Raw genomic sequence first — 24421 nt, forward strand, 5'->3', positions numbered from 1 at the left:
ATGTCAGTTTACCATGATATGTCATTTTACCAAATGTCAGTTTACCATGATATGTCAGTTTACCATGTCAGTTTACCATGATATGTCATTTTACCATGATATGTCAGTTTACCATGATATGTCAGTTTACCATATGTCAGTTTACCATGATATGTCAGTTTACCATATGTCAGTTTACCATGATATGTCAGTTTACCATGACAGTTTACCATGATATGTCAGTTTACCATATGTCAGTTTACCATGATATGTCATTTTACCAAATGTCAGTTTACCATGATATGTCAGTTTACCATGTCAGTTTACCATGATATGTCATTGGACGGACATGGACAACACTTTATGCCCCCCCTCCCCCCCATTTTATGGCGGGGGCATACAAATTTTAAATTGACATTAAAACTTCCTTCAAGTGAGTTTAGAACACAGTTAAAAATGTGACCATGACAGTAACACAAATTCTTGTACAAGGTACTTTTATGTTAGGTTATTACCAAGTCTGATCAAAATCACTGCAGAAATGATTTGATGAATAAAAATTCTATATTCATTTTATAGTAAAAACTATCTTAATCTTGGTACCTTAAACACGAACTCGTTCAAGGTATTCTCATAATTAAATATATCATGAAATTGATCAATTAAGACACACGAGTAAAGATCAGAAGTGAATGAATGCAGGTACATAAAAATGTCCATGCATATGAGAGTTATCAGGAATATTCGACACATGACCGGAACCAAAATCGAAATTATATGGTGCCCTTTGGTGTTAAAAAATCCCTCAAGGAATGAAGCCGCTAGAGCGCTGATAGTTACAGTGACCTTGACCTTGACCCAACATCTGAATTGTGATCCTGCGACCTCTACAACAACCAGAAATTTATATTTATTTTGTGGTTTGTACTACCGACAAATATTTTTGTTCAAGGTCTTGTTGCTTAAGTATTATCAATATACTTACACAAAAAATGGTAAAGTGTAGAATTAGCACCTAGAATTAGGAAGATGGAAACATTCAGGACTAAGTTTTCAAAGCATGGTTAGCTTCATAATAGTTAACCAAAACAATTTCATTATTTATAATATTTCTTAGTTGATCAAACTTTGAGCAACTTGGTCCAGGTCATTATCCAATTAATCATGGGTCTATAATTTATCGACTGTAATTAATGAATCAGTCAACATCAGGTCATTCTGGCCTAGGATTATCACACAAACATTAAGAGTTCAAACAGCCCATCAAATTCCACAGAAAAACACAATTGCAGAATTTTAAGGGGCTCTTCCTTCAGTCTCATTGAGGAAAACATGTCTTGGTTATATGTAAAGCTATACACCTTACTGTAGACAGAACAGTTAACAATGCTAGTCTACTAGCCATCATCTTCATTGTCCTCACTGTGTGGGCTCTCCTCCTCCCCCTGGACAGTACAAGGGGCAGCTTCAGAGGGAGCAGGAAGTCTAATGAAGTAGACATAACTTGGGAATGTTCCAGGAGGATCCCTTTGGTCTGTTTTACAGGGGTCGAGATCGCCATATTGATTGTTCGGGTAGTCGTACCATCTTCCTGCTGGTCTGCCTACGCAGTCTGTTCTACCTTCTGGTATGAAGACACGGGACATATAGTGCCCTTGTATGTGAAGATCCTCTTTTCCAGGTCGAAAAAATGTGAAGAGGAACATCATATACCTGTAATGATATCATATTTTTCTAATAATAAGTAAATAGGAACAAGAGGCCCAATGGGCCTGCATCGCTCACCTGGTATTAATCTCACACTTGTAATCTTAAAAGTGGACTAAAATACAGCTACAGGCAGAATATCAGTGTTTGATTCATAAGAACCTATTAAAAGATTTAAACATATGACGCCTGTGACCTTGAATGTTGAACAAGGACATTAGGTTGAAAGTGGGTCAAGGTCATTCATTTGAACAAATTTGAAAGCCCTTCATCCCAGCATGTTACAGGCCCAATATCAGTACCCTAGGTCATTTGGTTATTGAGAAGTTGTTTGAAGATTTGAAGACATTTGACCCCTGTAACCTTGTAAGTGGGTCAAGGTCATTCATTTGAACAAACTTGGTAGCCCTTCATCCAAGCATGCTACAGGCCAAATATCAGTGCCCTGGACCTTTTGGTTATTGAAAAGAAGTTGATTGAAGATTTTAAGACATTTTACCCATGTGACCTTGAAAGTGGGTCAAGGTCATTCATTTGAGCAAACTTGGTAGCCCTTCATCTCAGCATGCTACTTGCCCAAAATGAGTACCCTGGGCCTTTTGGTTATTGAGAAGAAGTTGTTTTAATGGAAAAGTTGACCACGGGCGGACGACGGACGCCGTACCACAGCATAAGCTCACTTGCCCTTCGGGAAGGTGAGCCAATAAAACCACCTTATTCAATATCTAGCATACAGATTTAAGACTAAAAAGTATTTGAAACTAGCACCTCTGATTCTAAACAAGGAAAATGAAGAAATTTTAGCACACTGACTCCTTTGGGCCCCACCCTACAGCCCTTGGGGGTAGGGCTGGCTCGAAATTTTCGAAGTATCAAACTGTCAACTCAGGTTATAATTCCAATCAAGTTATTAACATGTAATATTCAGAGTATCATTTGCCTTTATAAACCATAATAAATTCCTTCCCCAGGGGGTAAACGTGAGACCCTAGGGTCATAAACCTTAAGACCCTTCCATCTATGAAGAGTGTTTGATTCTACCATATCTGGGTCTTGAGAAAAAGATTTTTGAAATTTCAGTCAATTCAACCCTTTTTGGCCCCACCCATCAGCCCCGGGGGGTCAGTCAGGGCTCATATGTGCATACCATCAAACTGCTATCCAATACTCAGATAATGCTAACCTAAATTGAATTACCTCCAATGGCAATTTAACAAATGTCAGTCCAAAATGTGATATCCCTATATAAACTATAGTAGAGTTTACCCCCTCCCCAGCGGGAAACGTGAGACCCAAGGGTCATGAAATTCACAATTTTGGTAAAGCACATTAAGACCCTTCCAGCTATGAAGAGTATTTGATTCTACCATATCTGGGTCTTGAGAAGAAGATTTTTGAAATTTCAGTCAATTCGACCCTTTTTGGCCCCACCCATCAGCCCGGGGGGTCAGTCAGGGCTCATATGTGCATACTATCAAACTGCTACCTAATACTGATAATGCTAACCTAAATTGAATTACTTCCAATGGAAATAAAACAAAGTTGGTCCAAAATGTGATTTCCCTATATAAACTATAGTAAAGTTTACCCCGGCCACTATTTTGTTGACCTTTGGCCATGGAAGGTTTCTGCAAAATTTCATTGAAATTGGTTCAGGGGTTTTGGGGAAGAAGTCGAAAATGTAAATTGTTTACAGACGCACGACGGACGACGGACCCCGGACGACGCCGGACAAAAGGTGATCGCAATAGGTCACTTGAGACTTTGTCTCAGGTCACCTAAAAAGTTTACGCACGATGCACGACGGACGACGGACGGAAAGCAATTAGAATAGGTCACTTGAGCAAAGCTCAGGTGACCTAAAAAGGAAATAATGTAGTCTATCATTATGACCCCCATTTGTGATGTACTGATGTTAATCATCAATTAAATATAAACCTGTTTCAGTGTTATAAGATAATATAATGGGTGATATAATAAAACTATAGTTAAGTTAAATTCACATATTTCCATATCCCACAAGTGTCGATGCACTGGAAATCATCACGGAGTAGGATAAGTCTCTATCAAAGTCACCTCCGGATCCGAATGGTTTACCAAACTCTAGGTCATGAAATGGAGGCATTAGATTATCCTGGCATGTCTGCTTATCTCTGTTTCTTCTTCACTCTTTAAAAGAACAAGAGGCCCAAGAGGACCTGTATCGCTCACCTGAATATTTAAGCAGTCATAGCAAAATATTCTCATTAAATATTATATTGCACTAAAAATATTTCCCTCGCAAACTTTGTTGGCTCCATCTGTTGAAATTACCAGCAAAATATAATTATAAGATTCTATGCTTTTTTATTCTTCTTCAGAAGTTGCTTGACATATTTTCCCCCTCTGATCTTGTAAGTAGGTCAATGTCATTTTCTTTCTCAAATTGGTTAGCTCTATTCCAAAAAGCTACCAGCCAAATCTTATGAATCCATTCCTTTTAGTTCTCAAGAACAAATCCATTAAAATGTTGTTGACCTCTGTGACCTCTAAAGTAGGTTGAGGTCATTTTCATTCGCAAACTTTGGTGAGCGCTATCCCAGGAAGTCACCAGCCAAATATTATAATTTTATGCCTTTTAATTCTTCAGAAGAAGCTGTTTGAACTGTTTGACATATTTGGACGCTGTGACCTTGAAAGTAGGTCAAGGTCATTTTCATTCGAAAACTTTGTTTGGCTCTTTCCCAGGAAGCCACCTGCCAAATATTAAGATTTTATAACTACCAGTTCTTCAGAAGAAGTCGTTTAAAGTGTTTGACATATCTGCCTCATGTGACCTTAAAAGAAGGTCAAGGTCATTTTCATTTTCAAACTTTGTTCGGCTCTTTCCTAGGAAGCTACAAGCCAAATATAAAGATTCTATACCTTTCAGTTCTTCAGAAGAAGTCATTTGAAGCTTTTGACATATTGGACCCCTGTGACCTTGAAAGTAGGCCAAACTAATTTTAATTCTCAAAATTTGTTGGGCTCTATCCCAGGAAGCGACCAGCCAAATATAAAGATTCTATACCTTTCAGTTCTTCAGAAGAAGTCGTTTGAAGTGTCTGACACATTTGACTCCTGTGACCTTGAAAGAAGGTCAAGGTCATTTTCATTCTCAAACTTTGTCGGGCTCTATCCAAGGAAGCCATCAATCAAAAATAAAGATTCTATACCTTTCAGTTCTTCAGAAGAAGTCATTTGAAGCTTTTGACATATATGACCCCTGTGACCTTGAAAGTAGGTCAAACTAGTTTTCATTCTCAAACTTTGTTGGGCTCTATCCCAGGAAGCCACCAGCCAAATATAAAGATTATATACCTTTCAGTTCTTCAGAAGAAGTCGTTTGAAGTGTTTGACACATTTGACCCCTGTGACCTTGAAAGAAGGTCAAGGTAATTTTCATTCTCAAACTTTGTTGGGCTCCATCCAAGGAAGCCATCAGCCAAATATGAAGATTCTATACCTTTTAATTCTTCAGAAGAAGTCGTTTGAAGTTTTTGACATATTTGACCCCTGTGACCTTGAAAGTAGGTCAAACTAATTTTCATTCTCAAACTTTGTTGGTCTCTATCCCAGGAAGCCACCAGCCAAATATAAAGATTCTATACCTTTCAGTTCTTCAGAAGAAGTCGTTTGAAGTGTTTGACACATTTGACCCCTGTGACCTTGAAAGTAGGTCAAGGTCATTTTCATTCTCAAACTTTGTTGGGCTCTATCCCAGGAAGCCATCAGCCAAATATGAAGATTCTATACCTTTTAGTTCTTCAGAAGAAGTCGTTTGAAGTTTTTGACATATTTGACCCCTGTGACCTTGAAAACAGGTCAAGGTCATTTTCGTTCTCAAACTTTGTAGGGCTCCTACCAACGAAGCTTTCAGCTAAATATTATGACTCTAGGCCTGTCCGTTCTTCAGAAGAAGTTGTTTAAAGGAAAAGTTGACGGACGAGGACGGATGGACGACGGACGGACGACGGTATGCTATGACATCATTGTTGTTTTTACTGTTGTAGACGTCACTATATACTGTTTTTGTTGTTTGTCGCTAGGCAGCGCACCGCTTTCTGTTCTCATGTTCCTTTTGAAAATAATGCATTGTTATGATGACGGCCCACATAGTGGGCCAAAACATGTAAAGGGGAATAAATTTGCAGAGACTCCCCATTTGATGTTGTCTGGTCATCTCTCCTTTGAATTTCGATTACTCTTATGGCCGGACTAGTGAATTCTTATTAGGAATCCACCAACTGGGGTAAACAGAACTTTACTGAACATCCACTAGCAGATGTTGGTCCTCATTTTATTTGTATTTTCAAATAAAGATCAGAGTGATTTTTTATGACATTTGCCAGAATCGACCAGATCTTAATTACTAAGGAGTTAATAATCATTACCTCTCTCCAAACAGCTCTACAATCTCACTATCATTGACACTTTGACTGTTTGGTATGTGACGATGTAGAGGGATCAAGTTCACTGCCAGGATCAATGGGGGAGTTCCTGATTCAAATATAACATTGCTGATTGTTCGACCGCCACACCTGTAGACACATCATAGAACAATGTTTAATTCAAACAAAAAAATATAATGTGAGCTGAATACTCTTAAACAAATTTATTTCAGAGACGTTATATTTCGCTATTGTTGCATTTAACGTCAGTACCACAAATTCCTTAACACAACCAATCAGAGGGGTCTTGGCTAATTATCATTTGTAAGCTCATTCTGGTCCTATGCTAGTTCTATTATTTTTCTTTATTTCTCTTAGTCATGTCAACAGACCATTCACCTTGAGGTAACTTTTGAGTTAACTTGTGTTTGACATTTCATGTCAATTCAAAGAGAGATTTTTGTTTGACCTATTTATAAGGGCTTTTCACTTTTTGTGAAAAGACCTATTGGAATTGTTATGTTTCTTATTCTTCTTATTCTTCTTTTTATTTTTGATTGGTAAAAGATAAGTTTATAGTCTTTTAAGTATGTTGTAGGCCAAGGTCTGAAGATGTTCCATGAACATTTCCAAGTAGGTCAAAAATCCAATATGGCCACCATGACGTCATAGGTTATAATTCTCATATCTAACTTTTTCTAATTACATGTTAATACAAAATATTTAAAATAAAAAAGCTCGCTGTTGAGTCAAAGGTCACAAATTTTTAATAAACATTCATTCCGATGAATTTGATGTCTTTTTCTGTAACATTTACAATTAACGTTGTATGCCATTTTGAATATTTCCTTTTGATCTTTTAAAAATGCGGACAATTTGGTAACATTTGTTTTACTCCAATATCTCCAATATCAATGACAAATGTTTCCTTTAGTAATGGAAAAAGTTTCCCCAGATGTCCTCTAACATTTGGAAATATTTTCAACTTCATTGAAAAAACAAAATGGACGCCATGACGGCATATCTGATTTTAACTCCAATTGCAATCACTCAATAAAGGGTAAATGTATTTAATTCATCTTTGGATATGTTGTGCAGAATAACAAATTAATAACTTTTCTAGGGAAACACTATTGAGTAAAATGTCAACTTCTGGGTTTCATTAGGTGTCAAAGTACGAATGTGTAATTTTGTGAAAAGAAATCTTCTTAATAACCAAGTGACCCAAGGTCATGATATTTGGTGAATATCATGCTCAAGCAATGGACTATCAAGTTTGATAATAGGAATGACCTTGACCCATGTTCAAGGTCACTGGGGTGAATTATGTTAAAATCTTCAAATGACTCCTTCTCAATAATGAAAATGCCACGGATATTGGTTTTTGGTCTATGTATGGGCTACCAAGGTTATGCACAAGAATTATCATAAAAAGTCAACTTTCGGTTTTTGGTAGGGGTCAAAGTTTGAATGTGTATTTATGTGAAACAAACTTCAAACAAGAGACCCAATGGGCCTGAATCGCTCACCTGGTATAAATCTCACACTTGTAATCTTAAAAGTGGACTGATATACAGCTACAGGCAAAATATCTGTGGTCGATTCATTAAAATCTATAAAATGATTTAAACATATGATCCCTGTGACCTTGAAAGAGTTTATAGCCTTCTGTCTCGGCATGCTTCTGGCTAAATATCATTACCCTGGACCTTTTGAATATTCAGAACAAGTCATTTAAAGATTTAAAGATCCCTGTGACCTTGAATATGAGCGAAGGTCATTCATTTGAACAAACTTGGTAGCCCTTCATCCCAGCATCTAACTGGCAAATTATCATTATCCTAGGCCTCTTGGGCATGCAGAAGAACATGCAGAAGAAGTGTTTTAAACATATTTGACCACTGTGACCTTGAAAAATAATGAAGGTCATTCATTCGTACAAACGTGGTAGCCCTTGATTCCAGCATGCTACTGGCAAAATATCATCATCCTAGGCCTTTTGGTTACTGAAAAGAAGTTGTTTAAAGTACCAAGAGGCCCATGGGCCTAAACGGTCACCTGAGTTCCTATATATTTATACAGAGAGTTGATTTTTGATTTAAAACATGAACAGAAATATTATTCAAAGTGACAAACAAGAGGCCCAATGGGCCTGCATCGCTCACCTGGTATTAATCTCACACTTGTAATCTTAAAAGTGGATTAAAATACAGCTACAGGCAGAATATTAGTGTTTGATTCATAAGAACACATTAAAAGATTTAAACATATGACGCATGTGACCTTGAATGTTGAACAAGGACATTAGGTTAAAAGTGGGTCAAGGTCATTTATTCAAACAAACTGGAAAGTCCTTCATCCCAGGATGCTACCTACAGGCCCAATATCAGTACTTTGGGCCTTTTGGTTACTGAGAAGAAGTTGATTGAAGATTTTAAGACATTTGACCCCTGTTACCTTGAAAGTTGGTCAAGGTCATTCATTTGAACAAACTTTGTAGCCCTTCATTCCAGCATGCTACTGGCCAAATATCAGTAACCTGGGCCTTTTGGTTATTAAGAAGAAGTTGTTTGAAGATTTTAAGAACTTTTACCCCTGTAACCTTGAAAGTTAGTCAAGGTCATTCATATGGACAAACTTGGCATTCCTTCATCCGAGCATGCTACAGGCCAAATATCAGTACCCTTGTCTTATCGGTTATTGAGAAGTTGTTTGAAGATTTTAAGACATCTGACCCAAATGACCTCGAAAGTGGGTCAAGGTCATTCATTTGAAGAAACTTGTTAATCCTTCATCCCAGTATGATACAGGCCCAATTTCAGTCCCCTTGGCCTTTCGGTTATTGAGAAGAATTTGTTTGAAAATGTTAAGACATTTGACCCCTGTGACCTTGAAAGTGGGTCAAGGTCATTTATTTGAACAAACTTGTTAGTCCTTCATCCCAGTATCATACACGCCCAATTTCAGTCCCCTTGGCCTTTCGGTTATTGAGAAGTCGTTTGAAGCTTTTAAGACAATTGACCCATGTAACCTTGAAAGTGGGTCAAGGTCATTCATTTGAATAAACTTGTTAGTCCTTCATCCCAGTATACTACAGGCCAAATTTCAGTCCCCTTGGCCTTTCTGTTATTGAGGAGAAGTTGTTTGAAAATTTTAAGACATTAGACCCGTGGTTTTAAAAATATTTTACCCCTGTGACCTTGACAATAGGTGAAGGTCATTCATTTGAACAAACTTTGTAGCCCGGCATCCTAGCATGTTACTGGTCAAATATCATCATCCTGGGTATTTTGGTTATTCAGAAGTTGTTTAAGTGTTTTAAACACATTTGATCACTGTGACCTTGAATATCTGTCAAGGTCATTCATTTGAACAAACTTCGTAGCCCTTTATCCCAGCATATTACTTGCCAAATATTATTATCCTAGGCCTTTTGGTTATTGAAGTTGTTTTACGGTTTTAAACATATTTGACCCCTGTGACCTTGAATATACGTCAAGCTCATTCGTTTCAACAAATTTGTAGCCCTTAATCCCAGTATGTTACTGGCCCATATATCATCTTCCAGGGCATTTTGGTTATTCAGAATAAGTTGTTTAAAGGTTTAAAACATATTTGACCCATGTGACATTGAATATAAACCAAGGTCTTTCATCTGAACAAACTTGGTAGCCCTTTATACCAGCATTTTACTGGCCAAATATCATTATCCTAGGCCTTTTGGTTATTGATAAGTTGTTTAAAGGTTTTAAAAATATTTTACCCCTGTGACCTTGACAATAGGTGAAGGTCATTCATTTGAACAAACTTGGTAGCCCTTCATCTCAGCATGCTACTGGCCAAATATCATAACCCTTGGCATTTTGGTTATTCAGTAGAAGTTGTTTTAAGGTTTAAAACATATTAGACCCATGTGACCTTGAATATACGTCAAGGTCATTTGTTTGAACAAAGTTGGTAGCCCTTTATCCAGCATGCTAGTGGCCAAATATTATTATCCTAGGCCTTTTGGTAATTGAAAAGTTGTAATTGAAAAGTTGATTAAAGGTTTTAAATATATTTGACCCCTGTGACCTTGAATATTTGTCAAAGTCTTTCATTTGAACAAACTTGCTAGCTCTTCATCCTAGCATGTTACTGGCAAAATTTCATTATCCTAGGCCATTTGGTTATTGAGGAGAAGTTGTTTAAAGGTTTTAAACATATTTTACCCCTGTCGCCTTCAATATATGTAAAGGTCATTCATTTGAACAAACTTGGTAGCTCTTCACCCTAGCATGTTACTGGCAAAATTTCATTATCCTAGGCCTCTTAGTTATTCAGAAGAAGTTGTTTAAAGATTTTTTTAGACAATTGACCCCTGTGACCTTGAATATAAGTGAAGGTCATTCATTTGAACAAACTTGATAGCCCTTTACCCTAGCATGCTACTGGCCAAATATCATCACCCTGTGCATTTTGGTTAATCAGAGGAAGTTGTTTAATGTTTTTAACATATTTGACCCTTGTGACCTTGAATATGGGTCAAGGTCATTCATTTGAACAAACTTGATAGCCCTTCATTCCAGTTTGCTTCTGGCCAAATACCATCACTCTAAGCCTCTTGGTTATTAAGAACAAGTTGTTTAAAGTAAAATATTGACGCTGGACGGACGCCCCCCACGGCATAAATAAGCTCACTTGGCCCTTTGCACCAGGTGAGCAAAAATGCCGACAATATATTAAAACTTGTTTTACTCTTATATCAATGACAAATATTTCGTTAAGTTGTTATGGAAAAGGTTTCCCCAAATGGCCTCTAAAATTTTGGTAACATTTTCAACTTTATCAAAAAAACAAAATGGACGCCATGACGTCATATCCAAATTTTTCTCTAATTGCAATACCTCATTAACGGGTGAATGTATTTAATTAGGGCTTTTCACCAACTGGTGAAAAGAATTCTTATTCTTCTTCCGTACTTTTGTGGAGTCTGTATCTTTTGATTGGTAAAAGATAGGTTTATAGTCTTTTGAGCATGTTGTAGGCCAAGGTCTGAAGATGTTCCAGGAACATTTTCAAGTAGGTCAAAAATCCAATATGGCCACTATGACGTCATAGGATAACATCTTTCAAACCGCTATTACTCGAGAACCGTTGATTGTACAGAATTCTTACAATTATATTATTTGTAGATAATTTCCATATCTAGTTTTTTCTCAATATATGATAATACAAAATATTTTAAATAAAAAAGCTTGCTGTTGGGTCAAAAGTCACCATTTTTCTTGAAAAATTCTCCTATAGATCGATGTAGAATGCCATCCCGCTGAATTTGATGTGTTAAGTTTTTCTGTAACATTTTCCGTTAACGTTCTATGGCGTGTTGATTATTGCCTTTGATCTTTTTTGAAAAGCCGACATTATTTTTACAAACTTCCACGATCTTAGTTGTTCTAAGCGTTAGACATATCTGACTCCTGTGACCTTGAAAGTAGGTCAAGGTAACTTTTATTCACAAACTTTGTTGGGCTCTTTCCCAGGAAATAACCAGCCAAATATTAAGGTTCTATAACTTCCAAATCTTCAGAAGAAATCGTTTGGACTGTTTGAAATATCTGCCTCATGTGACCTAAAAAGTAGGTCAAGGTCATTTTCATTCTCAAACTTTGTTGGGCTCTTTCCTTGGAAGCTACAAGCCAAATATAAAGATTCTATACCTTTCAGTTCTTCGAAGAAGTCATTTGAAGCTTTTGACATATATGACACCTGTGACCTTGAAAGTAGGTCAAATTAATTTTCATTCTTAAACTTTGTTGGGCTCTATCCTAGGAAACCACCAGCCAAATATAAAGATTCTATACCTTTCAGTTCTTCGAAGAAGTCATTTGAAGCTTTTGACATATATGACACCTGTGACCTTGAAAGTAGGTCAAATTAATTTTCATTCTTAAACTTTGTTGGGCTCTATCCTAGGAAACCACCAGCCAAATATAAAGATTCTATACCTTTCAGTTCTTCAGAAGAAGTTGTTTGAAGTGTTTGACACATTTGACCCCTGTGACCATGAAAGGTGGTCAAGGTCATTTTCATTCTCAAACTTTGTTGAGCTTCATCCCAGGAATCCATCAGCCAAATATGAAGATTCTATACCTTCTAGATCTTAAAAAGAAGTTGTTTGAAGTGTTTGACACATTTGACCCCCGTGACCTTGAAAGTAGGTCAAGGTCATTTTCATTCTTAAACTTTGTTGGGCTCTATCCCAGGAAGCCATCAGCCAAATATGAAGATTCTATACCTTTCAGTTCTTCAGAAGAAGTCGTTTGAAGTTTTTTCAATATTTGACCCCTGTGACCTTGAAAACAGGTCAAGGTCATTTTCGTTCTCAAACTTTGTAGGGCTCCNCTTTGTCGTGCTCCTACAAACAAATAAAATATCATGACTCTAGGCCTGTCCATTCTTCAGAAGAAGTTGTTTAAAGGAAAAGTTGAAGGACGAGGATGGACGGACTGATGACGGACGCTTGCACCATGACATAAGCTCACTTGCCCTTCGGGCAGGTGAGCTAAAAATGGTTGACATTGATCAACTATCAAGGTCACAATCAAGGTCACAAATTTCAAATGTTTAAAAAATTAAAATTACTTTTAATCAAGAATATTTCGAAAATTGTTCAATAAATTCATTTTACATTCAAGTATGATGTGGACAACACAAATGTGCACATTTTTGGCATAAAACATTTTGAGTTGACCGGGTCAAGTTTTGAGTTATTCAGGGGTCAAACTTCATATGTGCTATTTCAAGATAATGACTTCAAAAAACTTCTTCTAAAGTTCTACAAGGTCTAGAGTCCTACTATTTGATCAATAACACGGCAAGGTAATTGGCTATCAAGTTTGAAAATATGATTGACCTTGAATGACTTTCAAGGTCACAGAGGTCATATATGTAACAAGAGATCCCAGAGGGATCTTGGCGCCCACCATTGTACCATCTTCATTAGTTCTTTGTCAGTTCGATCTTTTCTCTTCTTTCCTCTATTCTGTTTGATCGAGTCATGTTAACAGTAAATGCACCTTGAGGTAACTTTTGATCTAAACTTAATACTGATGTGTATGAAAGCCAACCTTCAAAGTGAGTTTGTCATTTCACATATTTACTAGTACAGTACTTAATGTGAAAGAAATAGAATCGATCATTGCAATATGAGAAAGATCTGTTTAGTTCTTCCTTTCGCCATTTTGTTTTTATGATCAGTCTCAAAATATAACATGCACAAGGAGGGATCAAGGGGAACCTACATATTAAATTTGAGAAAGATCTTTCAAGTTATTCCTGAGAAATAGTACTAACAAACCTTCAATGTCAAAAATCGAAGATGGCTGTCGGTAGGCCATTTTGTTTAACTGATCAGTTTCAAAAGTAAACAAAGGATAGTGGGAACCTTCATTGGCTTGCCCCAAATTTGTTTTGGGGCGAGTAAAAAATTTGAAGCACTGGCCCAAATGACATATTGGTGGCCCAAATAATATTGGGGAGAAATATTTCCACAGCATTTAACACAAGGCTTCACCACATTTAAATTACATATAACATGACAATGTTTGTAATATGTTAAACAGAATAAAAAATTATATTTCTAATTCTTCAACCCACTCCATTCAGGTTTCCCGAAGAAATACACAAAACTCGCACATCAAAGAAGACAACCTGGACGTATATTTATATAGAAAATCTGGAAAAAAAATCATCACATTTTCTAAATCATTGGACAGTTCGATTCAAATCAAAGTAATGACAACTGAAAACTGTACCCCCCCCAGTTAATGTGGAAGGGACTATAATTTCTTTTATTCATTATTTTTTCAACAGTAGCTCAAACTATTTCTGTTGGGCCAGTGACTACCTCACTTTTGACAACTTTTAGTAACTCGAGCAAGACTTTAACCGCCATTGGCAAGCAAGCGACCGTCCATTTCAGGTACTGCTGCACAACAAGGGAACAAGGGGAACCTACATATAAAATTTGAGAAAGATCCTTCTGGTACTTCCCGAGAAATAGCGATAACAAACTTTCACTATCAAAATCCAAGATCGCTGCCTGTCGGCCATGTTGTTTATCCGATCAGTCTCAAAAGTTGCCCTGCACAGCTAAGGACCAAGGCAAACCTACATATTAAATTTGAGAAAGATCCTTCTGGTACTTCTTGAGAAATACCGATAACAAACTTTCACTATCAAAATCCAAGATGGCTACCTGTCGGCCATGTTGTTTATCCGATCAGTCTCAAAAGTTGCCCTGTCAGCTTAGGACTAAGAGGAACCTACATATAAAATTTGAGAAAGATCCCTCTTGTACATCAGATGATCATGGTGGGCTAAAAATATTGAAACCACTTTTTCTGAATAACCAATAATTCCAGGGTAACGATGTTTGGCAAAGAAGCATGCTTGAATGAAAGGCTTTAAAGAGTGTGCAAATGAATGACCTTGACCTACTCTACATATACTCTCAGTACTTTGATTTATATCAAGACATCTAATACACGCTGGTAATACTACATCGATTACTACGCACTCTCAATCTTAAAAGTAGGGACAGTTTACATCTCTACTGCAGTGGGTAAACATCAGCCTTTCTTTTGCATGGCAAACCCAACCAATATAGACAGAAAGCTAAGTTTCAATTCATCATCCTGACGTACATAGTGGACAGACTATATGACTTTTACAGACAACATTCGTATACAACAACGCTCATTTGCTTCCAAGTTATTATTACAAGGCCTTACAGTGAAAAGCCCGTCAAATTGTTAGTCAACAATTTCTAGTTTTTATTATTATTCTACACAAATCTTGTCACAGCCTTTTCTGCTTAATGACAGCAGGTATTCCCTTGATATTTTAACATGTTGTAGGTCATGGTCTAAATTTGACCTATGCCATGTAATAAGGAAAAAGGTCAAGACTAAATCCTTGCCAATTGGGGTCTAAGGTCACCTATTTTTTAAACTTTTTCATTTTTAACTTTTTTTGATTTGTTTTAGTAATTGATAATAAATGGCCATCCGATCAATTTGATATTTATTGCTTCTGAAACATTTTCTGTTAACGTTATATGATGCATTATTGACTTTGATCTTTTTGAAAAGCAGAGAATATTTTTACAAACTTCAATGATCTTCATCTCCAATTCTGCCATTGTAATATTAACCACAATTGGTATATGTATTCCTCTAGGGACCTCATATGGATCAATTGTTCCAAGTAAGGAGTCAATCGGTGCAGACTTTCTTAAGAAGAAGTTGTAAATATGCCAGGGCAGCCATCTTAGATATACATATGGGCACAAATTGTAACAACACCTTTTCAGGATCGATAATTTTGTTACACAGCGAGCACAAAGCAAAAGTTCTATCACCCTTGAACTCCCTAACCCAAAAAAAATCTGGGATCGTCAAGCCATTTGCGATTGAAAAAACACAAGTTTCCCCATCGCAGTTGTTCCGTTCGTGTTCCCCTCCTGTTAACAATACTCTTAATGCGCATGACCATATGTCACTTTGGCGCTTTGACTACGAGACTCCCTCAACTCAAACGCAGTAATGATACGTATTGAAAACGCAGTAATGATACGTATTGAAAAAGTAAAACTGGAAACTTCATCGATATATATTTTCCGGAATTATTAAAAATTATTATCTGCAATTTGACGATCTATCTGTTGAAAATAATTATTGTTTGCGACGAATGTTTACAAAATACTGAATTAACATGACAGAAACGGATACCCAACTAATTTCACTGATTTTCAAGGGTTTTTCAAGGCTTACAGTCATTTTCAAGGGTTTTTCAGGACAGACATCAAGTTCAAGGGTTTTTCAAGACCTGTGCGAACCATGTTAACAAACATCCCAAGGACAAAGATTGAAAGCAATAGCTTACATGAGCAACCATGTGAGCTAAAAATTTCATGTTTAAAGACTTACTGTTATTCATGGGTATCAATATGAAATTTTTAAATATAATAAGATCTTGTGGTGCTTAGTACAAGAGAAGGTGTGTGTTTTAAAATTTAGATAACATAGAAATAACCTACCCTTCCCGACGGCATTCTCCATGTCGAATAAAGTAGGACCTGAAAGCTTCTTGGAAACCTGTTGAACTGTAAGTAAAAAAGTATTGTTAAATTCAATTACTATATAATAATAAATGCAGTTATATTCAATTCAATGTAAGTTGAAAAGAAGTTAAACTTAGGTGATGGAGCCAATGTCAGTTGTAGGTTTGTGGGTTGATTAGTGGGGCAGTTCATAAATGTTAGAAACAAATCCTCTTCATGAATGGAGAGCTCCTACAAACCTAGGTGCTTCATTAAAAACTTGTGAATTCCTCTACCTCCAGGTCATCCATTCCCCCCTTGAAGAGGGGAAAGGATACTTAAGAAATGATCAACACATATTCATGTATTGTGGTGGATTATATAACTAGGGTGAGAAAATACTGATTATTTTTTCAACATATTTTAATCCTGAGTTATAGATACAAACATACCTTGATTATATCTATTCTACAATGTAAAATGTCCTCTAGCAAATCTTCAAATGCATACAAAATTAAATGTGTGTACCCTCATTCCACAAAGGAAACCATACCTGATCATGAGTCTTGCTTGTTTACTTTTGCCGAGGAAGTTTCTGGAAGACGTTATTTTGTTGGAAAAAAACATATGCACACACATGGTCTATCCTCCAATAATACATGGTAAATTAACCAATGAAAAGTGTTGTTACATCCAGGCCGTGGATGATTAAGTATATATAGGGAAGTAACATTTTGGGTATAGTTTGCTTATAACAGCTGAGAAAAGATTTCAAACATGGATTTGAATTATCATGTGATTGCAATTCGATGCTATCAAAATGAAGACCCTGACCCGCCCCAATGAGACCCAAAAGGGGTCAAATTGGCTAAATTTTCAATAATCTTATTTTTCAAACTAAGATATGCTTAAACTTTATCTTTTTCATGGATGGAAAAGTCCTTAGGTGCTTTATCAAAATTGTGAAATACACTTTCCTTGGGGCATCAGATTATCCCTTGGGTGAGGGTTAATTTTACAACCAGCTTTATCATATTTGACTATATTATTTCATTTTTTTCCCTGAAAATTGCCAGCTATATATATCATATACATGTATGGTAGTTACTCCCCAGCATCATTTTGTCAAGGAAACCAACTAAGGCATATTTTGATTATATGTTTTATTGTTTTCGTCACATCCAAACAAGAGGCCCAATGGGCCTGCATCGCTCACCTGGTATAAATCTCACACTTGTAACCTTAAAAGTGATCTAAAATAAAGCTACAGGCAAAATATCAGTATTTATGATTAAAATTCATTCAAAAGACCCATTCTTTTTTTTTTTAAAACATTCCACCACTGTGATTGAAAGACGAACAAAGTCATTATGTTGTACACATCTTATAGCCTTTCATCTCGGGATGCAATTTTCAAAGTATCAACATCCTGCAACCCATGGTTATTCAGAAGAGGTCGTTTAAATATTTTAAACAAATTTGACTCCTGTGACCTTGAATATGAGTCAAAGTCATTCACTTTAACAAACATAGTAGTCCTTGATCCAGCATGCTACTTACTAAATATCAACATCCTGAGCCTTTTGGTTATTCAGAACAAGTTGTTTAAATATTTTGAACCTATTTGACCCCTGTGACCTTGAATATGGGTGAAGGTCATGCAGTTGAACAAACTTTGTAGCCTTTCATCTCAGCATGCTACTGGCCAAATATCATCACCCTGTGCAGTTTGGTTATTCAGAAGTTGTTTAAAGTTTTTAACATGTTTGACCCTTGTGACCTTGAATATGGGTGAAGGTCATTGATTTGAACAAACTTTGTAGCCCTTCATCTCAGCATGCTACTGGCCAAATATCATCGCCCTGGGCAATTTGGTTATTGAGAAGAAGTTGTTTAAAGTTTTTAACATATTTGACCCCTGTGACCTTGAATATGGATGAAAGTCATTCATTTGAACAAACTTTGTAGCCCTTCATGTCAGCATGCTACTGGCCAAGTATCATCACCCTGGGCATTTTGGTTATTGAGAAGAAGTTGTTCAAAGTTTTTTTTTAGACAATTGACCCTTGTGACCTTGAACATAAATGAAGGTCATTCATTTGAACAAACTTGATAGCCCTTTACCCTAGCATGCTACTGGCCAAATATCATCACCCTGGGCAGTTTGGTTATTGAGAAGAAGTCGCCAGTGACCTTGAATATGGGTCAAGGTCATTCATTTGAACAAACTTGGTAGCCCTTCATCCCAGCATGCTACAGGCCCAATTTCAGTACCCTGGGTTTTTTGGTTATTGAGAAGAAGTTGTTTGAAGATTTTAAGACATATGACCTCAGTGACCTTGAAAGTTTGTCAAGGTCATTCATTCAAACAAACTTGGTAGCCCTTCATCCCAGCATGCTACAGGCCCAATACCAGTACCCTGGGCCTTTTGGTTATTAAGAAGAAGTCGTTTGAAGATTTTAAGACATTTGACCCCTGTGACCTTGAAAGTGGGTCAAGGTAATTCATTTGAACAAACTTGGTAGCCCTTCCTCCAAGCATGCTACAGGCCGAATATCAGTACCCTGGGCCTTTTGGTTATTCAGAAGAAGTCGTTTGAAGATTTTAAGACATTTGATCCCTGTGACCTTGAAAGTGGGTCAAGGTCATTCACTTGAACAAACTTGGTAGCCTTTCATCCCAGCATGCTAAATGCCAACTATCATAAGCATGGGCCTCTTGGTTATTGAGGTCATTCATTTGAACAAACTTGGTAGCCCTTCATCCCAGCATGCTACATGCCAAATATCATCAGCCTGGGCTCTTGGTTATTGAGAAGAAGTTGATTAAAGGTTTTAACATATTTGACCCCCGTGACCTTGAAAATTGATGAAGGTCATTTATTTGAACAAACTTGGTAGCCCTTCATCCAAGCATGTTTCTGGCCAAATATCATCACCATAGGCCCATTGGTTACTGAGAAGAAGTTTTTTAAAGTAAAAAGTAAACACCGGACGGACGCCGGAGGCCGCACCATGCCATAAGCTCACTTGGCCCTTCGGGCCAGGTGAGCTAATAAATGAGTCATTCATTTGGTCATGTGTGGTCAGACTCATTAAACAATCGCTTTGAACTGGTTTTGAATTTTAATTTTGGTTTTTGTTTAATAAAGATTTTACTGTAGTAGTAAAGTAACACTCTTACACAAGGCTCCACATGTGTATATTCAATGTGTCCCGAAATAGCATTAATCATTTAAAATAGTTATTGATTTTTTTACTTGACCTCAATATGTTTACAGCAAATCTCCATTAAGGATGCCCGTAACAATGCCAAAAACTGGAAGTGTTAGAATCGGTTTTTATGGCATGACTATGGCTTTGATAATGTATTTCTGAAAAGAAAATTATTCCCTGCAGGACTTTCTTGAGAACCAATAAAGATGAAATAAACAATAGTATTCCGAGTCTAAAATTTCAGCGGGTCTAGAACGGGAATCAAACTCAGGACTTCAGATTGTTATGCTATCACTCTTACCAATTGAGCTACCTGGTCAATAACCTAAAATAAAAGTACATTTCCAAGCTTTTATTATGCTCACTTTTATGAAGATTTAATCAAATTGCACTTACAGATTAAATATGCTCAAATAGATATTATACAGTACAAGTTGACTTGCAGGACTGTCGTGACATCCTTCACAGCGTCTGATGATCCTGTGACAAAGTTGCCGCTCAATGTGAGGCATTACCCTCTCTCCCTCACTGCCCTCCATATCACGAACATATGGCAACAGGTGGATTTTTGCTACTGTAGAGCGTCCTTCCATGCAAAGACGGACTGCAACCAACAGATGCTGCAAAAATATTTTTTATAGCTATAGTCGAGTCCTCCGCTTTCTGGCATTGCCTAGAAGCTACTATCACATTTCATCGATGAATTTTCAACTACGGGCGTATTTTGGTTCTCTAGGACTCTCAATATAAATGTCAGATCTTTTCATTTTACTTAAAATCTAAATCGATTTCCCATTATAATAGAATAAATCTTGCATGCTGAATCTAAAAATGATTCACTTACAGGAGCTCTTAATAAGAGTGTAGCTCTCGGGCGCCAAAGGCGCCCAAGCGAAGCTCTTTAATGGTAACACATGCGTGCGTAAACAGAGTTGCTTCCCCTTGTTACACCTTGCCTTTATTTTATTTTTTTCGTCCGGAAGTAGATGTTTAGTGGGGGAAAAAGGAAGTGTATCCTTGAAGCAAAGACAACTGTGTTTCAACCCATACATGAACATATTCATAAAGTGAAAACCATCTTCATGTTTTATTACTTGTTTATTGAGATAAAAACTAATATACATTCTGAGTGAAAAAAGTCTATCACATAAAATGTGATACTAACAGGCATGAAACTTCGTTCGGAGATTATCATACTATGACGTCACAAGCATGTCTCAATCCAGCAGCCTTTATCGGTTAATTCCGGGAGGATAAAAAAAACCCGGAAAATTCTGGAACTGATGTCCGTTGCATTTATCTTTTTGTCAGCGCTTCAAGATTTATTTCATTTCAGTTTTTGTCACTGGCACAAAAAGTAACAAGAGGCCCAAATGGGCATACAAATTCGCTCACCTGGTATAAATCTCACACTTGTAGCCTTTAAAGTGATCTAAAATAAAGCTACATTCAAAAGAACCTGTTATTTTTTTTTTAAACATTTCACCCATGTGATTGAAAGTCGAACAAAGTCATTATCTTGAACAAATTTTATAGCCTTTCATCTCAGGATGCAACTTGCAAAGTATCAACATCCTGGGACCCATGGTTATTCAGAAGAGGTCTTTTAAAGATTTTAAACAAATTTGACCCCTGTGACCTTGAATATAAGTCAAAGTCATTCACTTTAACAAACATAGTAGTCCTTGATCCCAGCATGCTACTGACTAAATATCAACATCCTGAGCCTTTTGGTTATTCAGAACAAGTTATTTAAATATTTTGAACATATTTGCTCCCTGTGACCTTGAATATGGGTGAAGGTCATGCATTTGAACAAACTTTGTAGCCCTTCATCTCAGCATGCTACTGGCCAAATATCATCACCCTGGGGATTTTGATTGTTTAGAAGAAGTTGTTTAAAGTTTTGAACATATTTGACCCCAGTGACCTTGAAAATAGGTGAAGGTCATTAATTTGAACAAACTTTGTAGCCCTTCATCTCAGCATGCTACTGGCCAAATATCATCACCCTGGGGATTTTGGTTGTTTAGAAGAAGTTGTTTAAAGTTTTGAACATATTTGACCCCAGTGACCTTGAAAATAGGTGAAGGTCATTAATTTGAACAAACTTTTTAGCCCTTCATCTCAGCATGGAACAGTGGTTGAGACTAAATATTAATATAACGACGATCTCAGTTACATCAAAGTATTACAACGTTTTCTTTTTTTAATTGAATTTTTTAACTAACATCTCTATACATTTACTTAAGACTAATTGTCAAATATGTAATATGCACTTTTTCTATAGCAATTACCAAATAGTTTTTTCCCAAACTTATCTCAATCATTCTTTTTGTGCCCTGACGGAAGCACACAGAAGATTTAATTCTTAATGTGGGAGGAAGCTGGAGTATCCAGAAAAAACCTGCGTGGTCAGGCAGGTGACCGGGATTGAATACGGCCATCTTGATGAAGACGAGCACGCTATCCTCTGGCCCATCCATAATATACGTTACGCACAAGAACAAATATCTACTTTAGCTTTGCCTGGAAGAAAATGGCGTCATTGATGTTAAATATATATTGTGAATACATTTTTACCAATCATCAATGATACAAAAAGCTATAAACGGTAAACCGGGGCAAGTTCGGCCACCCCTGATAACTTTTGTTTTTGAGCTAATATTCACATCTTTAAGGATCTTAGCAGTTTAGTTGGCTGGGCATTGAACGAAAAAATGGCGAGGAAAACTCTAATGTGAAATTACTAAATTACTGAACAGAACTTTTTGAAACGGAATTGCTACTTTTTTTTACAGTCAAAGGTGTAACACACTAACAGCTTCAAATGATAATACATAAAAGCCAAGCCAATCACTCACTACCATATTGCTGAACGATAAGAATTTATTGAAATATCAATTTGGGCCTGAACAGGTTCGGCCAATGATACCGTGGTCGGCCCATGTAGTTAACACATAAAACGTCGTAAAAACGCCGGTAAAATCTGATATTTCATGCTTTATGACGTCATAATCAAGCTGATCCAATGGGGGCCGAACTTACCCGAATGCCTGGCCGAAGTTACCCCATGTCGGGGCTCGTTCAGCCATCCGATCCTGCGACAGGAAAAGTTAAATAATGTTCAAAAACGGACGTGCTGCCACACTTCCTAGAACGGAATTTAATAATAAAAAAAAAAAGGGGCCGAACTTGAACTTATCGCATTCTGAATCAGTAAATATTAGAGATCAACAAAAGCTACGCTCTTTTAAGGCTTTGCCGTTTCATATTGTAACTGAAAACAAGTACATAATTTACCATATATGACTTAGGGAATCTCCATGCTAGTTCCTTCTAAAAGCTGCAGGAGTGGCGGGAAACGAAAAATTTACAGGAGCTCTTATTATAACTGAAAACAAGTACATAATTTACCATATATGACTCGGGGAATCTCCCTGCTAGTTCTTCCAAAAGCTGCAGGAGTGGTCGGAAACGAAAAATTTGGAACAGCCCATTCAGAAATTGGTCCAAGCTGCAAGTATTATATACGCAATCCCACCAACCAGGAATCCAAATCCTACCTCCATGACGATACCACCAACGCGCTGGAATCCAAATACTACCTCCATGAGGAATACCTTCAAAGATTAACGGTTTGATTAAAAAACTATTTACAGTAGTCAGCATAGCTATGGAAAATTAGATTTATACAAAAAAACATAACTTGATATCACTATACCTTAATATATTTTGTTTAATAGATATATTTGATTCCCCACATCGAGTCATGCTTAAAGGGTAGCTGAATTGACATTGATTTGCTTGGACAACTTGTGGACAACTCGTACATATTTTATACCTTTGTGTACATAGTGATACGCTTTACTGGTCATTTGTCTGATGAAGGTGACAGCATATATACAGTGAAAGTCATCATAAACGTCACATAGAAACATTTATTGGTTGTGCTACATGAATCTTTTCACAATCCCTAAATGATAGTTTTTCATTTTTCATACTTATTTATCTGGTCATTCTATGTATTATTACAATTTATGCAACATAATTTATTTTGGGTTTTCCATAATCATGAAATGTGTCGTAACAAGAAAATCTTTGTTCTTGACCCTAAGGGATGCCCTTTGCAAAGTATAGTTAATCTTCCTTCAGCCATTCTGTACAAGTAGTCTTTTTTAAAGGAAAAGTTGATAACTCAGACATCAAAATAAAGGACATTAGACAACAAATGACACTAAATAGCATAAGCTTTGGGCCAGGTAAGCTAGTAAAAAACATCTTCTATATATTATATAAATTTACATGGCTGTAATTTTTGAATTATCCAATATTAAAACTGTTAAAATTAAAACAAATAGTATATGTACTGCAAAAATTATTCTGTTTTGTCAACAGTTACCTTGAGGTTGGTTCTCTGGTGGTCGGTTTCTACAATCTTCATCAGCATTAGGATCTATATGGATAACATTTTGGTTATTATGCTGCCCGAGTTCTTGCCTCAACATGCTCGCCAAGTAGCTTTCCTTGGCTGTTCCATTCACTGGGTGAAGGTTGTGATCTGAAACCGGCTGAATGTTGTGCATAGTTACCTCATCCTCAGTTGGTTCCATTTCAATGACGCATGTGTCAGCAGGATGAAACTTTGAATGGGAAACATGCTGCCTAGGTTCTTGCCTTGACATGCTCGCCAAGTAGCTTTCCTTGGCTGTTTCATTCACTGAATGCAGGTTGTTATCTGGAACTGGCTGTTCCGTCTCATTAGAACATCTCTGATCTTGAAATGTATCATTGGCCAATTGTACATCAACTCCCCGTCGGATGCTTTCTTCATCCATTTCAGTTGGAGGGAAATTGGGACAGACAAATGGGTTCGCACTACTGTCATTGAAGGACTCTTCGTGAGGTTGAAAACTATGGTTTGATGTTTGACCTCTAATGTTATTTGAGGGAGGCGATACTTGTAAAACAGCATGAAAGGTAAAAAGTATCAGAGAAATTGAAATCAAAAACCACATTAATTTAA

General features: G+C 36.8%; 1 protein-coding gene across 1 annotated transcript; it reads right to left on the reverse strand.

Annotated features, from left to right (window-relative positions):
- Positions 1-6: 6 nt before the first annotated feature.
- On the reverse strand, positions 7-24388 carry LOC110441455. The gene is made up of 6 exons (XM_021484605.1): positions 23798-24388; positions 22813-23018; positions 19792-20015; positions 16177-16242; positions 6099-6245; positions 7-1692 (listed from the first exon to the last, which is right to left on the reverse strand). The coding sequence occupies exons 1-6, from the start codon at positions 24231-24233 to the stop codon at positions 1377-1379; spliced, it is 1395 nt and encodes a 464-aa protein (XP_021340280.1). The 5' UTR covers positions 24234-24388; the 3' UTR covers positions 7-1376.
- Between the last annotated feature and the right edge of the window lie 33 nt (positions 24389-24421).

Source organism: Mizuhopecten yessoensis, unplaced genomic scaffold (genome assembly GCF_002113885.1).
Source record: "Mizuhopecten yessoensis strain PY_sf001 unplaced genomic scaffold, ASM211388v2 scaffold715969, whole genome shotgun sequence".
NCBI classification, from domain to species: Eukaryota; Metazoa; Mollusca; class Bivalvia; order Pectinida; family Pectinidae; genus Mizuhopecten; species Mizuhopecten yessoensis.

Coding starts and splice junctions, on each gene's coding strand:
- LOC110441455 (XM_021484605.1), bottom strand. CDS start 24,233: ATGGATGAAGAAAGCATCCGACGGGGAGTTGATGTACAATTGGCCAAT. Junction 20,016..22,812: donor GATTCCCCGAGTCATATATG/GTAAATTATGTA, acceptor ATATTTTTGCAG/CATCTGTTGGTTGCAGTCCG. Junction 16,243..19,791: donor TATTTGAGCATATTTAATCT/GTAAGTGCAATT, acceptor TTTTACTTACAG/TTCAACAGGTTTCCAAGAAG.